This window comes from Calliphora vicina, chromosome 5, assembly GCF_958450345.1.
Source record: "Calliphora vicina chromosome 5, idCalVici1.1, whole genome shotgun sequence".
Lineage (NCBI taxonomy): Eukaryota > Metazoa > Arthropoda > Insecta > Diptera > Calliphoridae > Calliphora > Calliphora vicina.
In genome coordinates, this window is record NC_088784.1 from 87,777,007 (window position 1) to 87,796,441 (window position 19,435).

Below are 19,435 nucleotides of genomic sequence, written 5' to 3' on the forward strand. Positions count from 1 at the left end.
ACAATTTGAACCTTAAATTTAATTTCGTCCACGATTTGTGTATTATTTTTGTGTAATTTTAAATCTATATAAATTCTTAAGTATTTTTACGTTTTGCTACTTCAATCAAACATAAATCTACATGTACAATGGCAATGAAAAAAGAAAAAATCCCAAAACAAAATTATCGCATCAAACTGCTGGCAGGAAATAGTGTAATTTTATTGGAAGCTGACAATTATGAATCAGAAATTTTTATGCCTCAAATAGTAAATGGTCGCATAACATTACTAAATATTATACCTAATCGGCGATGCTGTCAAGTCTCCAAAACAAATGTTATGAATTTTGCCAAAAAAGAGTCAAATGAGCAAAAAACCTATTTAAAGGAACAAAATGTGATGAAATCTAGAAAATTGGGCAGAATGTCCTCGGATGGGCAATATTCTGTAATGTGTGCTCCTTTAGCCAACAGCACGCCGGCTAGTGTCAAACAGAGAAACAGTTGTGGTAGCATGCCTGCACAACGATTTGTGAGCCCGTCGCCTTATGGAAAGTCAACAGATTCCTACCTACCAACGCCAGAACCAGTGAGACGAGCTGTCGCCGCTAGTCCTACACTTTTGGATAAATCTCAGCATAATCTGCCACCAGGCATTAAGGTAGCTCGAATTTATCACAACTCCATGGAGGGAACACCCAAAAAAGTGGGACGCTTAGTAACATCTGATAGAAATATTAGTGGTAGGCACAGCTCCGCTAATGTATCCTTTTTAAGTGGCAGCTTTAGATTACCATGTTCTCCTGCCATATCTACAAATAGTAACAATAGAAGATCCGCAATCTCAACTCCAGCTGATTCTATTGCAAGATGGCAAAAAGTTTTAACACCCGTGCGCACCTACACCAGAAATTCCAAAAAACCCATCATGGTACGCCGGCCCGTATCAGTAGGAAGTGCCAAAAAAGCCTTAAAATCGTCTAAAGTAATACCCACTTATCTGGTAAATCCCACACAAGGACCTAATGTAACACAACAAATTGAAATGAGAAAACGTAAATTAATAATTGACAAAAAAGTTGGCATATCACCGAAATCATTCAAAAGACAACAAAGAGAACCTGTGGAGTCATATAAATCACCTGCAAACTTATTGCATCCACATTCCTTAAGTTTACAAATGCCCTGTCGATTTGTGAAATCGATGGCTATGAGTGCTTTCGATTTATTAACCAATTCAAATCGTCATTGCCGCATGACGGCTAAATTAAATCAACAATTTCGTAAAGGCTGTGTGAATAAGGCTTCCTCCACCTACAGTAAATATAAACTATTGTGTTCAGTGCCGCAACTCCAGCAAGATGAACAGATTTTAGAGCTGAGTCGCATCTCATTGCAGTCGTCGGACTCACCACCAGATACTTGTCAAATCAAGAGAACCTCTAATAATATTTAAGTATGTACCTATTTGTTTTTGTGAGAATTTATGTTTGTATATATTTCGTAGTTTTTTGTAAAGTTTGTATTTGGCATTTGGGAACAGATCAGAGCTTCGTATTGGTTAATTCAGAATTAAAAATTCAGCAAATCATTTCATAAAACCATTACCATCATTTTATTAGAAATATTAATATTAATTCACCCTTTTTGAATGAAAATATTTTTTCTTCATTGAGTATTGTTTTTGCTTTGCCTGAAGAAACAATTTATCATTCAAAACTTTTTTAAAGCTATTTTTTAATGGATTCTCATAATACATACATTTAAAGTACAAAGGAATTAAGCCTATGAACTAATTTATAATGAATGCATTAACGGAATGTTTAAGAGTTAATATTTATTTTGATTACGAAAATGTAATTAAGGATTAATACTTTCGAACCTTTGATTCAACCATTGAATGATTAAATTTTTGTTAATTCAAAGCTAAAACAAATTGAATTAAAATATTCTTTCTTCCTTCAGTTTTGTTTTGCTTTTAATCATTAAATTGAAACAAATTAACATAATAGATTTGCATTTAAAAAAAAATAGAATCATGCAATCAATTTTATTAAACTATTTTGTAATGGATTTGAATTAAAAACAAATAATGAAATTAATTCTCATCTTTAATGGAATGTTTGAGAGAAAAAATTAATTTGATTTCGAAAATATAATTAAGAATTAATTTTTTTGCAACCTTTGGGGTGGATAAGCCAACGAGCCTGAAATCTGCCATAATGTCATCATTATATTTTGGCATAAACTTTTCTTTCCTGTTAATCATTTATTGATATTAGAGTTTTAACAGCTTTTCTTAAAATCCTGATCAAAATTTAAAAGTTTACTTGTACAAAAACACAGCATTTTTATTATAGAGTCTAATCCTTAAAGTTCAAATGCATATATAGAAATTCCAAATAACTGTATTTAAGAAATCTAAATTCTTATGTTTTTGTATAATCTTTAAAGTGGAAATAAATTTCAAAATTTATTAAATAAAATTAAGCAAAAAAAAAATTAATAAGGGTCCTCATGTAAACGCTTAAATGCCTCGCAAACTGTGCAATCTGTGCATTTTTACTCTCGCAAATGAACTGTCAAAAAATGTATGCATTTGATGAATCAGCTGCTTTTGTTTACTTTTATTAATAAGAAATAAAAATCAAATAAAATATAAAAATGTTGTGCATGTGAAAATTGTGTAACTTTGGAACAGAATGATTGCATTAAATGGCATTGTGTATGAAAACATTAATCAACAGCTAAAATATAAACAAAATCTTGCAAACTCTGTATATCACCGTTTGTTCCAAAGATTTAACTTTCATTCAACATTTTTAAAATTAAAATTTATACAATTTGAAAAATTTGTTAAGGCTTTTGTTGAATTTATTTTTATTTGACATTTATATCAAATAGAGAGAAATTTAATGTATAAACTTGCACAAAATTGATAAGGTGGGTTCATGAAACACGTCGCGCAAATTTGCACAATTGAACAAATGGGAAACTTAAGCGTTTAAATGAGTACCCTTAATGAAATTAAGGGCTCGGTTATGTAAATGAAGAATTAATAATAAAAAAAAAAAAATTATTTTACAATCATTAATAAAAAACTGATTAATTTATGTTATTCATTACATCAGATTCTTAAAAAAGAATTAACAAAATTTATTATTATTATAACATATTTATATAATATCATTGATTTTGTAGTTTTTAAGTAGGCTCCGCATAAAGTCTTATAGCAATTTTCCAAAGAAATATTTATTCTACCAACTACCAGCCTTATTGATTGTCCATTTACTTAGCAAAATACTATCAAATCTGAATATTGCTTCCAAAGTTATCACAGATTAATGTTAGTTTTTATATGGATTTTATATAAATAACTTGTGAACAAAAGCACATATGACTTTTTGTTGGTGCATCCAGAATATGCAAAATATATTACAAAATCGTATCTAATGAAAATAAATACTATTGAAATAAAATGTATTTTTTCTGCCTTTTTTTTCTTTGCAAGAGGAAAGTCCCAACCATGGAAAAAGCTTTACTGAGAGGAAAAAAAACGTAGGTTTGCTTTCCAAAGCCTAACTCTTGCAACAACTAAATAAATGTGCAATGGAAACTTTTCAAATATTTTGTAAATAGGTTACAATCTAAAAAAATTCTTAAGAACAATTTTTTAAAACAAGTGCTGAAATACAATCCGGACCAGGGGATTTGTTGACGTTAAGTCGGGATAGGCATAGTACAAGATACAGTGGGTATCATAGGCACCGATTGACTGCAGTCGGCAAGAGATGAATTTGATGAGATAATGTTTGTCAAAAGGTTTGTCTTTTCCTTAGCAGAGGAGGAATTGAAGCACCGGTGTTGTTCCGAATCTTCTTGACAAAGGACCAGAAACTTTTGCTGTTTTTTGGGGCATCAAGTATTCTAACTCGTATGCGATGTTCGTAGCTAAGGGAGTGTTCGTAAATGCAGTAAACTTGTGCATCACTGATGCCACGACCTGCAAACTTTTGCAACATATAACTTATTGATGCATTGGTTGCACAAATTTGCGGCATCACTGCCAACAATTTGCATTAAAAAACGTTTGACGTAAAGCAATAATCGCAAATATGCTTTTTTCGAACGCTAAACTTTTAATTTGCTGCAGTGATGCAATCATACTGAATTTACGAACACACCCTAAGCCTTTCGCGATCGAGTATCACTGCGCACAGTCATACGGAGATGATCAGTAAGGGGATTTTTGATTCTGCACCAATTTCGAAATGCCATATTTTTAGTTCTAACTGACTCACGACAAGTTCTATTGAACCAACATTTGTCCTTCTTCATTCATGGAAGAGTTTTATCCCCAACAGAACCGTGTTCACTGTCATCTCGGCAGCTGCGTCAATGTTATCGTCGAGGAAGCACTAAAATTATCAATTAAACTTTAGAGCTCATTCCATGGTACATAAGTTTCATCATCCATCACACATAGAGATGCCAAACGGGGAATCCCGTTCTCGAAAATACCGGAGTTTTCGGGATTTCTTTAACCCCAAAGCCCGGGATTTTTTAATTTTAAATCTCGGGATTTTCGGGATTTTCCAAATCCCGTTTTTCATAAATAAGGGAAATTGTCATTTTTGTGTGCCTCTTTTATGCATTTTGATATTCTACATGCCCGAATATCGCAAAGTAATGTTCAGCAAATTGTTAAGCTCAACTCCTGCTACAACATAGTTAATAAAGGAAAGGTATTTTTGGTTTTCCTAGAGAGGGGCTGTGGAAAATCAATTCTTCACATTTTTTTGTAAGTTATCTAACAAAACTCAATTTCAAATGAAACTGCTTTTATCTCAGATGAGGAGCTCGAACAAAATGAAAATATTTCGATTGCTAAAATGCCCAAAAAACAATAACGAAACCAAATTATAATGTAGATTTGCAACTTGCAAAAGAAATAGATCATTTAATTTCTGAAGGAACAAGAGGAAAATACTTGCAGATTTGTTATAAGTATTTGCAAACGGTTTTGCCAATATGAAAGATGTTTTTCGGCAGCAGCATATGTCGGAAACAAAATTCGTTCCAGAATGGCAGACGAAACCATAGATGCAATAGTATGCTTTTTAGTGTCTAATAAAAATTAACTGCTAAATAAAAAATTTACTTTCAATTGTAAAGACATAATTATGTACGTTTCTTTCTTATAATTTTCGGGATTTTAGATTTCCCGAAAATTCTTTACCAAATATCGATCACCGGGATTTTCAAAAATCAGTCCCGATAAGCATCTATAATCACACAACAGGTGTACTATTTTTATACCCTTCGCCAAGCGTAGCAAGGGTATATATAATTTTGTCATTCCGTTTGTAATTTCTACATTTTTCATTTGCGACCCCACAAAGTATATATGTATATTCTGGATCATTATAGATAGCGAAGTCGATATAGCCATGTCCGCCTGTCCATCTGTATGTTGAAATCAACTTTCCGTAGCCCCCAAATAACTTAAATATGTCGGGAATTCTTCCGGCTCAGTTGCTATTTAAAATCGACAAAATTGACTCATAAATGGGTGAGATATAAGGAAAAAACCAGGACATCCTCTATTTTTACTAAGTCATAATATAGACAATATAGATATCTAATGATAGATATTTCAAAGTCCATTGTAACCATGTATATAAGGCTGTAGTAAGTTGGGCCTACAATGGGTCAAAATCGGGAAAAATATTTTTTAACACGAATTTTTTTTCATAACATATTTTTTGTCATAAATTATTTATCCAAAAAATTTTTTTTAAAAAATATTTTAAAGTATAATTTGGTGAAGGGTATATAATATTCGGCACAGGCGAATATAGCTCTCTTACTTGTTTTTTATAAAATTTGACCTTAATTTTTTCGCTCGTTCTTTTATTTATAAGTTCGTTACCGCATTGCGATCTGCAACTTTTGGAACTTTATACGACTTCAACCCAGCATTAGCTTTGGCTCTACGCACAAACGAATCAGAGCATTTAACTTTGCCAGCTGCTTTTCTTATTGAAGTGTTCGGTGCTCTTCGAAAGAGTTGTTCGACTTCTTTTGCCTTACCAATATCTGTTAGACCTTTTTTTTCTTCTTGATCCAGGTTTTCTTTCAATGTTCAAGTCTTCCTTACACTGTTTAATGGCTTTGGAAACAGTGTGATGATGAAAATTCAGATCTTTTGCTATTTCTTTCAGTTTTAAATATTTCTTCACTTACTTTTTTTCGCTGTCCATTTTGATTGAAATAATGTTGAAATGCACTTGCCGAGTAATGCAATTTTTTTTTATTATTTTGCTGCACAATTAATTATATTTAAGAATTTTACAAATATTTATCATAAACAAAGCGATTTTAATTAACTTAAGTTTGAACTTGAATTTGAAATATTTTATGTATTCAAGATTTCAATAAGCACTCGTTAACCCATGTTTGTTTATTAATGCAATTCTCATCGTTTGTTGCATAATCCTCAGGGCAATTGGCCAAAGTATGATACCATACGCATATATCCATATATATGGGATAGACATCACACTCATAATTATTATTTAATTTGATGAAAGAAAATGTTTCCTCTATAGTCTTGTTGTCTGAAAAAACATCGCTGTTATTAAATTGTATAAATCTAATTATTAATACAATTAAACTTACCGAATTTACTGCAAATTTCAAATGCATTGTTATACATTAAATTAAAATTAGCATCCGTTATCTGGGCATCCAGAAAGGTTTTGACTGCAACTAAATCAATTTCAGTACCATTATAAATTTCAAATTCTCTATACATGCAATCTAACAGACACTATTTTTAAATAGAATAAACATAAATTTATGCAATCAAATTTATATGTATACAAAATTTGTTTTATAAAACTTTAATAAATTTAAAAATTCATTATGAAAAATTCCTACGTTTCTTGTTATTTAATTTTTAGTTATGTGAATTTAGCTTCTTATACCTCTTCCGAGAATGTGTCATTCTCCAATAAGACATCTATACATGGTTCCGATGTATATTTCGGGCGACCCCTGCAACAGCCTATAAATTCTTCATCTAAAAGAATAGGCTCATCAGCACAATTATCAGCCCAACACAACACTGAAAAACTCAAAATAATCGCAATAAAATAAAACTTAAACTCCATTTCAAATAATTCTATTGCTTTTGGATGCGTTAACAAATCGTAACTAAAAATTAAATCACTTCTTTCAACAGTTTTTAAATGAACGAGTACATGTTAAATTATTTCATTAATTTGTTGAAAACAAATTTTAATTATTTTTATTTCATTGGAATTTTTTTTAGCATATTGTTTCGAATATTATGACCAGCATGCAATATTATTTTTAAAAATTATTTTTATTGATTAGAGGTGATAATAAACAAATTGATGGGGTAATTGGGTTTGAGTTAATGATGCATTTAATGGCAAAAATTGTTAATTTGTCATTACATAGAGTATCGGCCATAACTAAAGCAACCCCTCAGTGAATTTTTTCATATTACTTTTTTTTATAAAAACGGTATTCAATTCAAAAAATATGTAAAATTACAATATGATTTTGGTTATAGTTTTTTAATAAATACAACTTCTGGTGGAATTTTTTTCTTGTGTTTATTGTTTTTTTTTCATTTGTTTGAAATACCTTTAAAGAGTTAGGTCAAAGACCTAACCAGTTGTCAAAAGCCTAAGTGGTGAGAATGTATTAGTAAAAAAAACTATGTGAAAACAAAAACAACACTCGTATGTGTGATTATTTTGAGTAATTTTTTATTGTTTGAGTTTTTTTCTAGTTTCCGCTCTATGTTCTCTATGGTTTTAAATTTCTAATATGTATTATTTTCATTTGTTAATATATTTATTATTAATAAACAAATACTTTTAAAGTTAATAGTTCAATAAGAGCATCTTAAAATCAAAAAATATTTAAAGCTAAAAAATAAAACTTTGTTTTGGATGACACAAGCACTTCTCTTAGGCATAGAAGATATTAAGTTTTTTTATGGTGTCTTGCGATATTCCTTCCCAGACTATTTTAATTGAAATATATCATCCTTATTTCGGCAATTTTAACTTTTTATTTTGATATTAACAATCTCCCATAAGTTCTCAATAAAATTGAGGTGGGAAGATTAAGCAGGCCAATAAATAACTTGAATCTTATTGCTCTGTAGCCAAGTCTTACAAACCTTGGAGGAGTGCTTAGGATCGTTATCTTGTTGGAAACTCCATATAAGTGGCATCTCTTCACTGGCATATGGCAACATATCTTTCAATTTATCACGGAACATGAACCGATCCATAATCCCATCAATTTTATGAATTGGTTTTTAATATTTTGCAATACTTAGGATTCAGTCTTTCTCCTTTTGGTCTGCGTACATGCCTTATTCCATCGGAACCTTTTAAGTTGTATTTGGATTCGAGAGAACAGTACCGTCTTCCATTTATGAACACTTCAGTCTATGTGGGCTTTGGCAAACTCCAGTCTTGTTCTTAGCTGATATAAACGGTTTTTTTGCTGGTCGTCGGCTGGATAATCCTGCTTCTGCTACTCTTCTATGGATTGTTCTTTCGCTAACGCATAATCTCAAACTTGTTCTTACTTGACTAGCTGATGCTGTCGGATCTTTTTGTATTGCTCATTTGATCAAGGTGGTTTTACGCAGACGTTCTCCAGAATGCACCGCTGATATGCGTCCAGTCTGCAAAAACTTTGAAATCAGCCTGGAAATTTTTTACTCAATTCATGACGTGATAAGCCCGTCTTCAATATCTTTAATTTTAAATTCACTGGAGTACTTGAAACTTAAATTCTACATACTACGCCTTCCTTTATTTTTTTCCAATTAACTCTCATTGCAAATATACAGTAGCGTAGTCAAATTTTTAAACATCTTATAATAGGGTGCTTTTGTTTTGGCCGTTGCGTTTTGTGTTTTTATGTGATTTATCATTTTAAATTAATTTTTCATAAAATTATCTTTTACTACATGAATATTATATGAACATCTTCTTCTTCTAATATATAAAAATGAAATGGTCCATGTATGGAATGACTTCACGTGAGAACAGCTGGAGCGATTTGGCTGATTTTTTTTTCATTCGATTCGTAATTTTCAGGAGATGGTTTGTAAAGAAAAAAAAATTCAAAAATTTTTTGTGTCCAGTCAACTGTAATAAAAAGGCTCCCTAAAGTATGCAGTACAAATTTAGATATTTTATTTGCAAATAAATAAGAACAGGCAGGTGTATGTGGGTTGGAGAAACTTGAAGAACTAACATTAGTAAATGCTACCGGGCGAAGCCGGGGCGGTCAAAAAGTTTACAATAAAAGTTAATAAAATATATACAAAATACATTCCAAAACAGAATTTTTATCAAAAAAATTATGATTTGAAAAAATCCATTGAGTGCTTTAGTTATGGCCAATATTGTATATCTGGATTATTAAGTCATTAATATAGACAATATGGATATCTAATGATAGATATTTCAAAGACCTTTGCAATAGCGAATATAAGTCCATAGTAAGTCGGACCTAGAATGGGTCAAAATCGGGAAAAATATTTTTTAATCCGAATTTTTTTTCATAATAAGTTTTAAAAAAAAAATTTTAAAAAATTTTTTTTTTTAAAAAAAAAATTATTTTTTGTTTTTTATATTTAAAATTTTTATTTTAAAATATAATTTGGTGAAGGGTATATACGATTCGGAACAGCCGAATATAGCTCTCTTACTTGTTTTATTAACAAACTAGCTGACCCGACAGACGTTGTCCTGTCCAAGCAACAACAGCATACATGTAAATCAATGTATGTATATATTTTGAGTTTTTATATAAGTAATCGAATTTTGGTCAGAAATATGAGTTTTTGAATTTTGAGTTTTTTTTTTATAAAAAATCGATTTTTGTTCCGAAATATAAGTGATAACAGATCGAGCTCCTTTTCTTGATTGAACGCTTATTGTTCAAGTTATTAGCTATTTTATATATTTTAAGTTTTCATATTAAAAATCGATATTTGACCAGAAATATGAGTGATCACAGATCGAACTGCTTTTCTTGATTAAACGCTTATTGGCCAAGTTATTAGCGAACTTTGATATTTTGAGTTTTTTTATAAAAAATCGATTTTTGGCCTGAAATATGAGTGATTACGGATCGAGTTGCTTTTCGTGATTAAACGCTTATTGGCCAAGTTATTAGCGAACTTTGATATTTTGAGTTTATTTTATAAAAAATTGATTTTTGGACAGAAATATGAGTGATCACAGATATCGAGCTCCTTTTCTTGCTTAAACGCTTATTGGCCAAGTTATTAGCGAACTTTGATATTTTGAGTTTTTTTTAAAAATCGATTTTTGGCCAGAATCATTCAATCATTGAGTGATTACGGATCGAGCTGCTTTTCTTGATTAAACGTTTATTGGCCAAGTTATTAGCGAACTTTGATATTTTGAGTTTCTTTTTTAAAAAATCGATTTTTGGCTAGAAATATGAGTGATCACAGATCGAGCTTCTTTTCTTGATTAAACGCTTATTAGCGAATTTTACTACGAACATTTAAAAGAAAATTAGCCAAATACCCATTTTCCAATTTTATGTAAATCAAAAAAGTGGGCGTAGAAGTGGGCTTGGTAAATTTTTCCTTCAGTAAAAACTTAAATTGGATAACTACGAACATTTAAACAAAAAAATAGCCAAATCGGTGTAGCCGTTTTCCAATTTTAGATAAATCAAAAAAAGTGGGCGTAAAAGTGGGTGTGGTCAATTTTTCATTCCGTAAAAATTGTCTAAATCGGTCCGGCCGTTCTCAACTGATGCAATTACCAACGAACGACAATTGATTTTTATTTATATAGATTATAAATTCGGAATTGAAAATATCCAGCCATTCATTCCATAAATCCATTCCCAACATCTAATTCAAAGGCTTTTATTTAAATGAAATTCATTAAATTTTTGAATTATTAAATTTTTGTTAATTCAAATCTAATACAAATTGAATGAAAATATATTTTCTTCTTGTTTTATTTTGATTTATGTGCTTGCCCGTCTTTGTTTTTATTTCAATAAAAAAGCACATGTAAAATTTCCACTCAAAGTACTTGCTTGTTTTATAAAAACAGCACATTAAATCAGTTTACAAAATGAATTGAAAAAAATTTACTTAAGCATATCTGTATTAGATTTATACTACATATTTAAAGCTATTTTGTAATGGATTTGAATCCAAGAAGATTACAAAGGAATTTAGCCTATGAATTAATCCATAATGAATTCATTAACGGAATGATTAAGAGATAAAATTTATTTTGATTTAGAAAATGGAATTAAGCATTAGTTCTTTCGAACCTTTGTTTATATAACTATTTTTCTCAAGAATTGTGTTAATCGATAAGGCATAATTTTCAATACAAAAATTTGTTTGTCATCGATAACACTATTTTGCAATTGAAAAAATTTATATTTTTATTTAGAAAAATTATTTTTTTATTCTGCAGATCTAATTTTGTTTAATATTCTTATTTTCTAATATGCATGTCAATATTTTCTAAAACATTTTTTTTGTATAATAAATATTTTATTTATTTTTCTTCAATTTATATAACCAAGCCTTAGGGGCCATTAATGGCTAATAAAAGCTACTAAATAAAATAATTAAATATATTAACTTTTAACAAAAATAGTATAAATAAAAATAGTTAAAAACAAGTAATTACAAAATTATTAACATTTTTTTTCTTTTATGCAAACATTTAAATAAATATAAATGTATATATAATTTAATAAAAAAAATAAAAAATATAGTTATCAGACCCTTTTTTTAAATCATTATATAATAATAAAACAAAAAAATTATAATGCATGAAAGTGCATATCTTTTAAATTTTGAGGAATAGTTAAAGAGAAGGAGAAAAAATTATAAATCATGTGTAATTACATAATTCATTAGTTTTCTTCGAAAGGCATAAGGCGAAGATGAGAAACATCTTAGATCCCTAGGTAGTGTATTCCATATTCTTGATAATCTTATCTGGAATGATCTTTCAAATATTGCGGAATGAAAGAGTGGATATAAAAATTGAGGGTTCCTATCAGAGTTTATCAAATGAAAGTTGTCTACTATATAATCAGGGAAACCGTTTACAAAAATCTTGTAAAAAAATATTAATAACCTTATAGCTACATAATTATGAAATGAACATCGAAGGAATCTGTCCACAAAGGGAGTTACATGGTGACGTATTCCCAAATGAAAAACAAATCTCACGATTCTATTGAAAATTATTTTAAATGTAGCAAATTCACGACCCGTAGTACCAGAAAATACTTCTATACAATACAAAATATGTGGCATCAATAAAGCATTAGCGACACGCATTCTAATAGAAAATGGAAGATATATATCAAGTGAATATAACCTTCTCAATAAAAATGATATTCTGGAAGAAATGCTGTTAATATGAGCTTTAAAATTTAAGTGATCATCAATCAAGACACCGAGACATTTCATCCTATTTACAAATTCAATACATGTGCCATCAAGTGTAATATCCATATTATCAGTTCGGAAACCAAATCCCATTAATTTAGTCTTTCTTGAATTAAGTTTAAATCCATTTTCAGAAGACCAAGTTAAAACTCTACTAATAATATAATTAACTCCTTCCTTTAAGACATCAGGAAACTGTGAGTCTGCATAGTAAAGAAACTGAACGTCATCTGCATAGACAAAAGGCCTACAAGGTAGACCATTTCCTATATTCAGAAGGTCATTCAAGTACAACATAAATAGTAATGGCCCAATAACAGAGCCTTGGGGTACACCACTTACTACACGAAGTATTGGGGAGTTGGAGTCTCCAATCGAGACATACTGGCTTCTACCACATAAATAAGAATATATAAGCTTACAAGCCAAAAACGAAAAATCAAAATGCCGCAATAATTTTACCACAAGTCTTGAATGTATAACCCTCTCAAATGCTTTCGATAAATCAAGAGAGATAAGAACAACATTCTTGCCTTTATCTACAAAATTTCGTATTGAATCCGTTAAACCAACAAGAAGTGCACTGGAACTATAGCCACATCGAAACCCAGATTGGGCTGAATGTAACAATGAGTTACCATCAAGATGAAGCAACATTTGTTTCATAAAAATATGTTCAACAACTTTAGCCAGAATCGGAAGGACAGATATCGGACGCAAATTATTAAAAGAAACAGAATCACCTTCTTTCCTTATAGGAACTACTCTAGCCATTTTCCATTCTACGGGAAATACCGATGTAGTAATGATTGTGTTAACTAAATGAAGTATATGGGAAGAAAGAAATGGAAAAATAATTTTTAAGAATTTCAACGACAACCTATCATGACCTGATGCATTCGACTTAATTTTTCCAAAAGCTATATATAGATCCTCAAGATCCACACAATGGAATGAGAAAGCTCCTACAGTGTTATCATTTAGAGAGTCAAGTGAGAAAGGTACATCTTCATTTTGACATGAAACAAAATATTCATTAACTTCACTAGGATTTACAGTAATGAGATCATCTCGAGTCTCTAAACAACCATTATTCCTTAAGAAATTCCACATTTTCTTCGGACCAAAGTTCTGAAACATAGTTGAATAGGCACGCTCCTTAGCTACTTTAATTACTCTCTTAGCTCGATTTCTATATTCACAATATATTGTCCAATTTCTATGATTCCTATTTCGGAGATAATATTTATAGGCTATATCCCGTAACGAGATATGATATAATATATTAGGCGACTTAAACCAATTATCAGTTTTAAAACAAATCTTACGCCGCACAATTGGTACCAAGGAGTGCAAAATATCAACATTCGACATAAAAACTGATAATTGAATATTTACGTCCGCAGTCGAGTACATACCACAAAAATCTAACGAATCCACAGTATGTACCAATGCTTCCATATTTAGTGCATTATAATCGGGATATGAGACATATTTTGTGAATGATTGAGTAGGAATATCAAGAGAAATATAAATAAAAGAGTGATGAGAAATACCTGGACATTGCATTTGACCAGATGTACCAACAACAAGAGAGGGGCTCAACAGAAAGTAATCGATAAGAGAAGTAGAATTATTATTAATATCATAATGAGTAGGAGCCGAATTATGATGACAAATCAAACCCATACCATGACATATCTGTCTAACTATATTAGAATTTCTAGAACAAAACATATTTATATTAAAATCTCCCATAATACAAACATTAGTATACCTAACAATTATATCACCAACAATTTCATCCATAATATTAAAATCACCCTTAGGTAAATAAACCACACCTATTAGAATCTTTATTCCACGTAAGATTATTTCAATAAATATTGATTCAAATACACCATACCTATCAGATTTAAAAACCACCTTATATTTAATATTCTTAGATATAAGCAAAGCTACTCCCCCAGCCCTTACAGGTCTAGGTCTATCACTTCTACACATATCATAACCAGAAATATTGACAGTTTCAGTCAAAGTTTCCGGCTTAAGCCATGTTTCGCTCAGACCCACAATGTCAAGAACATTACCACTAAGAATGTTTCTTATCTCATTTAATTTAAATGAAGATGAGGATGTACTAAAACTTTGAATATTATAATGACCGATCTTTAAATGTCCCACAAAGTTTAAAAGATTAGTACGAAGCACAGAGTTGTTGCTACATACTGGACCCAAATTAACAAAGGAATCCATAATAAATATATATAAGAAAAAAGCTGATAACTATATACAAATTAATAATATAATAATCTGACGTTAAAAAAAATGTAACTTCTGAGATGAATAATTAATATAAATTAATAAGTAAGAAAAATATATATAAATTGCAAATAAAAGCTGATATACAAAGTTCAATAGAGAGAACATAACATTCTACTATTATATAAAACAATGAAATATATGGATTGAATCATTTATTCAAAATGAAATTCATATATTATCAAAGTTTTATAATGCAATATTTTCATAAAAAAGAGAGAAAAAAAATCATTTTACAAAGCTTCGACAAGATAAAAATTTCATGATGAATATAATGTATGTAAATAAATAGGTATATACTTGAGCTATCTCCAGATTAAAGATTATTTGCAGAAGATAATGAGCAGTCATTCAATTCGTCTCCCTCAAGTAATTTTAAACATTGATCATATTTCTTATAACTTAGTTATGAACTTAAATGTATCTAAATTATCGTTATTTACAAGTTGTTTTTTTTTATTTTAATTACTATTTTTTGGAGGGATATGTATGCTAATCAATTATATTTATATACAATATTAAAATTTAAAAATATATTTTGGAAATTTGTAATTTTAGGGTCAGATTTAGCAAAACGACTTGAAACAACCATAGAGAATAGACACAGAGCGGAAACTCTCCTGTCAAAGACCTAAATCAGTTGTCAGAAACCTTAGTGGTGAGAATGTATTAGTAGAAAAAACTATGTGAAAACAAAAACAACACGTATGTGTGATTACTTGAGTAATTTTTTTTTGTTTGAGTTTCTAGTTTTCGCTCTATGTTTCTCTATGGAAACATCTTTGAAAATTTTTGTATGAAAAACACTCAAAAATTATATGAAAATTGATTCGGAAACACAACAGGAAAGCAATTTTAAAATTTTTGCATGAAAAACACTCCGTTTTCAAATATTTTTGAGTGTTTTTCATAAAAAAAAATTTAAAATTGTTTTCCTCATATAGAAAAACAATATATTACATAGATCGGAAACTAGAAAAAAACTCAAAGAAAAAAATTACTCAAAAAAGTTACTCATACGAGTGTAGTTTTTGTTTTCACATTTTTTTACTAATACATTCTCACCACTTAGGTTTTTCTCTATGGTTAGGTCCATAGAGAAAACACATAGAGCGGAAACTCTACTGTCAAAGACCTAACTCAGTTGTCAAAAACCTAAGTGGTGAGAATGTATTAGTAAAAAAAACTATGTGAAAACAAAAACAACACTCGTATGTGTAACTTTTTCGAGTAATTTTTTTGTTTGTTTTTTTCGAGTTTCCGCTCTATGTTCTCTATGGTTAGGTCTTTGACAGTAGAGTTTCCGCTCTATATGTATTCTCTATGGTTTTCCTGTCGTGTTCTGATTCAGGCACTTAGTTATTTTCTACAAAAATATGAAAATTGTTTTTCGGTCGTGTTTCCGAATCGTACTTATGAATGTGTAAAATTGTAGTAGTAAATTTTAAAACTGTTCTATAAATATATAATTAATATACTTTACATTGATACTTGATGTTTGAAAAATATCAGCCCAATTATGAAAAAAAAAATCACCTGCGATTTTTTCCCTTTTCTTAATTTTATCATTGAATTTGAATAGGAAAAATGGGAAAAGGAAAAAAAATCCCGGGGAACTTTTTTTCATAATTGTGCTGTATGAAAAGATAATAATTATAATAGTATTACAAAAGAATAACAATGAGTTAGATTTAAAAAAAAAACACCTACTTATTTAAAACGATTTGCCATATTTTGTCTACTTAATTGATTGTCTTAAATATAAATTAAAATTATAGTATCCTAATAACTTAAAAACTACATAAAAATTATAAGACCATCTTTAAACCGATCTTTAATGTCTCTCGTTTTTAGTCGTCTCCCTGGAACACATAGCGTGGCATGAATAGTAACAACATTCGTACACTCCAATATTACTCATCTTTTCTTGCAACGGAAACAGGCTTTAAAAGCTCTTTTAAAGGCTCGTATATTGTGAATAACTTGTTCCTGAAATTTGGAAAATAGTTGAGAAAATCTCCAGAAAAAAGGAACATATTAAATAAATACCAACCTGCATTAAGTTAAAACACATAGCAATCAAAGCCATGCCCAGTAGCAGATAAACGGCACACAAAATAAAGCTCACTTCTACTTTGTCTTTGTCAGCAGTTATCTAAAATAGTTGTTTAGTTATAATATTAATCATTTCCTAAATGAAATAAAAAACAAATACTAACCACACGATCGCCCGGCACTAGATCACCAAAACCAATACTGCTTAAGGATATAAAACAGAAATAACTGCCATCCAAATATCCCCAAGATTCCCATTGGCCAAACAGCAGGGCACCCCATAAAATATAACTGAAAAGAAATTGAAATAATTGTTATGAATTGTTGTTGAAAGTAAATGGATTAAATTACCTTATCATTATGAAGACACACACAGTCAGTGGTACAGTTATCTCATCTGTACTACCTCTTATCTCACGTTCAATATCGGAATCGTCCTCATCATCAAATAAATCTAAAACATTTATGCCATTGATTTCACGAACATTGTCCCGGCTTCTGGACGAAGTGGATGAACTACCACTCTCATCGCTGTAGTAACTGGTGGCACTGTCTGAAGTATTGCTACTGCTAGTGCAGGAATCATATTTACTGCGTCTAGACTCTTCCATGTCGGCCAACTAAATGGAAATACAATGCAATAGTTATAATTATGACTTAATGATTGCCTGATGCTGTAAGTCGAACGTATCGTTCCACCATTAATCGGTCGTATAGAAATTTCAGACAGATGAGTTCTACCCAAAGATTCGTAAGAATTAATTCACAATTAAATTTTCAAAACTAATTTAATATATAGAGAGCGAGAGAGTGAGTAAACACCAGTTTTTTTTTTTGATTTTTTAAGATCATGAAAATCCGACTTAAATCTTTTTTCCAGATCCGAATCTATTATTCAGAGCAATCTCCAACAAACAGAAACTTTTAAATTTTAATCGATGGATAGATTATCTTAAAAAAAATCTAATAATTTGTGGTGAGTAAACACTTTTGAAACAAATTAATTCGTTGTATTAATTCCTCAGTACTCCAAACGTATTGATTGCATTCCTTTAAGAATTCATTCTTTATAGAACAAATTCCTTATTTTATCAGTCAAGTTTCCTTTAGTTCAAATCCATTAAATTTGTTTTAATAAAGAAAGCTTAAGAAAAAATATTTTAACTCAATTTGAATTAAGAAAAATTTAATCATTCAAAGGTTGTATGAATTCTATAATGAATTAGTTCAACGATGAATAAATTCTAATCAAATGAAAGCCTTTGAATGAAGCTAAAGAATTAGATTTTGGTAATGGATTTATGGAATGAATCCCTGACATTTTTATACCCTTCACCTTCGTGAGAAGGGCATATATAATTTTGTCATTCCGTTTGTAATTTCCACAATATAATTTTCCGACCCTATAAAGTATATATATTCTAGATCTTTATATATAGCGGAGTCGATTAAGCCATGTCTATCTGTCTGTTGAAATCAATTTTATGAAGACCCAGATATCTTCGGGATCCAAATCTTCAATAATTCTGTCAGACATGCTTTCGAGTACTTTCCTATTTAAAATCAGCAAAATCGGTCCACAAATGGCTGAGATATGAGGAAAAAACCAGGACAACCTCGATTTTTGACCTATATCTGGATTACTATGTCATTAATATCGACAATATGGATATCTAATGACAGATATTTCAAAGACCTTTGCAACGACGTATAGTAAGTTGGACCTACAATGGGTCAAAATCGGAAAAAATATTTTTTAAACCGAATTTTTTATTCACCAAAAAAAAAAAAATTTTTAAATTTTAAAAAAAAAATAATTTTAATCTAAAAAAAAATTAAATTTAAAAAATTTAAATAACAATTCGAAAAATTTTTTTTTCCAAAAATTGAAAAAAACAACTGGAAAAAAAAATAAATTTTGTTTACCTAAAAATATTTAAAATTTGTATTTTGAAGTATAATTTGGTGAAGGGTATATAAGATACTTGTTTAACTCCGAATTAAGAATTTAGTGTATTAAGCTCAAATTGAATTAATTAATTCGAATCTCTGGTTCTACCCATCAATTACTTACAGCTTTGCTCATCATCAATTGTCTGATTTTACGACGTTCTCTTATCAATCGTCTTCTTGCCACTCCTGGACATATGCGACAAAGACAAACTTTCGAATAAATCCATTTAAACGATTTAGCCAAAACGTCACCAATATTAGAGAGATATAAAAGAAACAGCGGCATGCCTATAATGGCATAAACAATTGTAGCCAATTTGCCCCAATCGGAACGTGGCGAAATATTGCCGTATCCTAGAAAAATGTATAAAACAATTTATTAAAAAGAGTAAATAAATTAATAGAATCAACGGCACCTTAACATACCTATGGTCGTTATAACGGTTAGAGAATATAAAAATGCTCCCGAAAAGCTCCATTGTTTGTTAATGTCTTGACCCACTAAATGATTGTGTACTACCGATCTTTGAAACTCTAATAAAATTTCATTAACTCTGCAAATAAGAAATGGAATAAAATATAGAATAGATAAA

At 29.9% G+C, this 19,435-nt stretch overlaps 3 protein-coding genes across 4 annotated transcripts in view; 1 reads left to right on the forward strand and 2 right to left on the reverse strand.

The window, feature by feature from the left end:
* On the forward strand, positions 1 to 17,164 carry uno (univalents only). The gene is made up of 2 exons (XM_065514191.1): positions 1 to 1,436; positions 16,689 to 17,164. Exon 1 carries the CDS (start codon positions 129 to 131, stop codon positions 1,434 to 1,436), a length of 1,308 nt encoding a protein of 435 aa, XP_065370263.1. The 5' UTR covers positions 1 to 128; the 3' UTR covers positions 16,689 to 17,164.
* On the reverse strand, positions 6,407 to 7,155 carry LOC135961442 (uncharacterized). The gene is made up of 3 exons (XM_065512942.1): positions 6,970 to 7,155; positions 6,662 to 6,812; positions 6,407 to 6,600 (listed from the first exon to the last, which is right to left on the reverse strand). Exons 1-3 carry the CDS (start codon positions 7,153 to 7,155, stop codon positions 6,407 to 6,409), a joined length of 531 nt encoding a protein of 176 aa, XP_065369014.1.
* The window catches only part of sand (sandman), a 27,359-nt gene continuing 24,490 nt past the window's right edge, over positions 16,567 to 19,435 (reverse strand). Inside the window, exons 3-8 of one of the 2 annotated variants that reach the window (XM_065514193.1) lie at positions 19,269 to 19,396; positions 18,964 to 19,196; positions 17,241 to 17,509; positions 17,054 to 17,180; positions 16,888 to 16,989; positions 16,567 to 16,823 (exon numbers count right to left, since the gene is read on the reverse strand). In XM_065514193.1, the coding sequence (XP_065370265.1) occupies positions 16,752 to 16,823; positions 16,888 to 16,989; positions 17,054 to 17,180; positions 17,241 to 17,509; positions 18,964 to 19,196; positions 19,269 to 19,396 (931 nt within the window). In that variant the 3' untranslated portion in view covers positions 16,567 to 16,751. Of the gene's footprint in view, positions 16,990 to 17,053; positions 17,181 to 17,240; positions 17,510 to 18,963; positions 19,197 to 19,268; positions 19,397 to 19,435 lie in introns of both variants that reach the window. The other variant, XM_065514192.1, reaches the window with a different exon arrangement.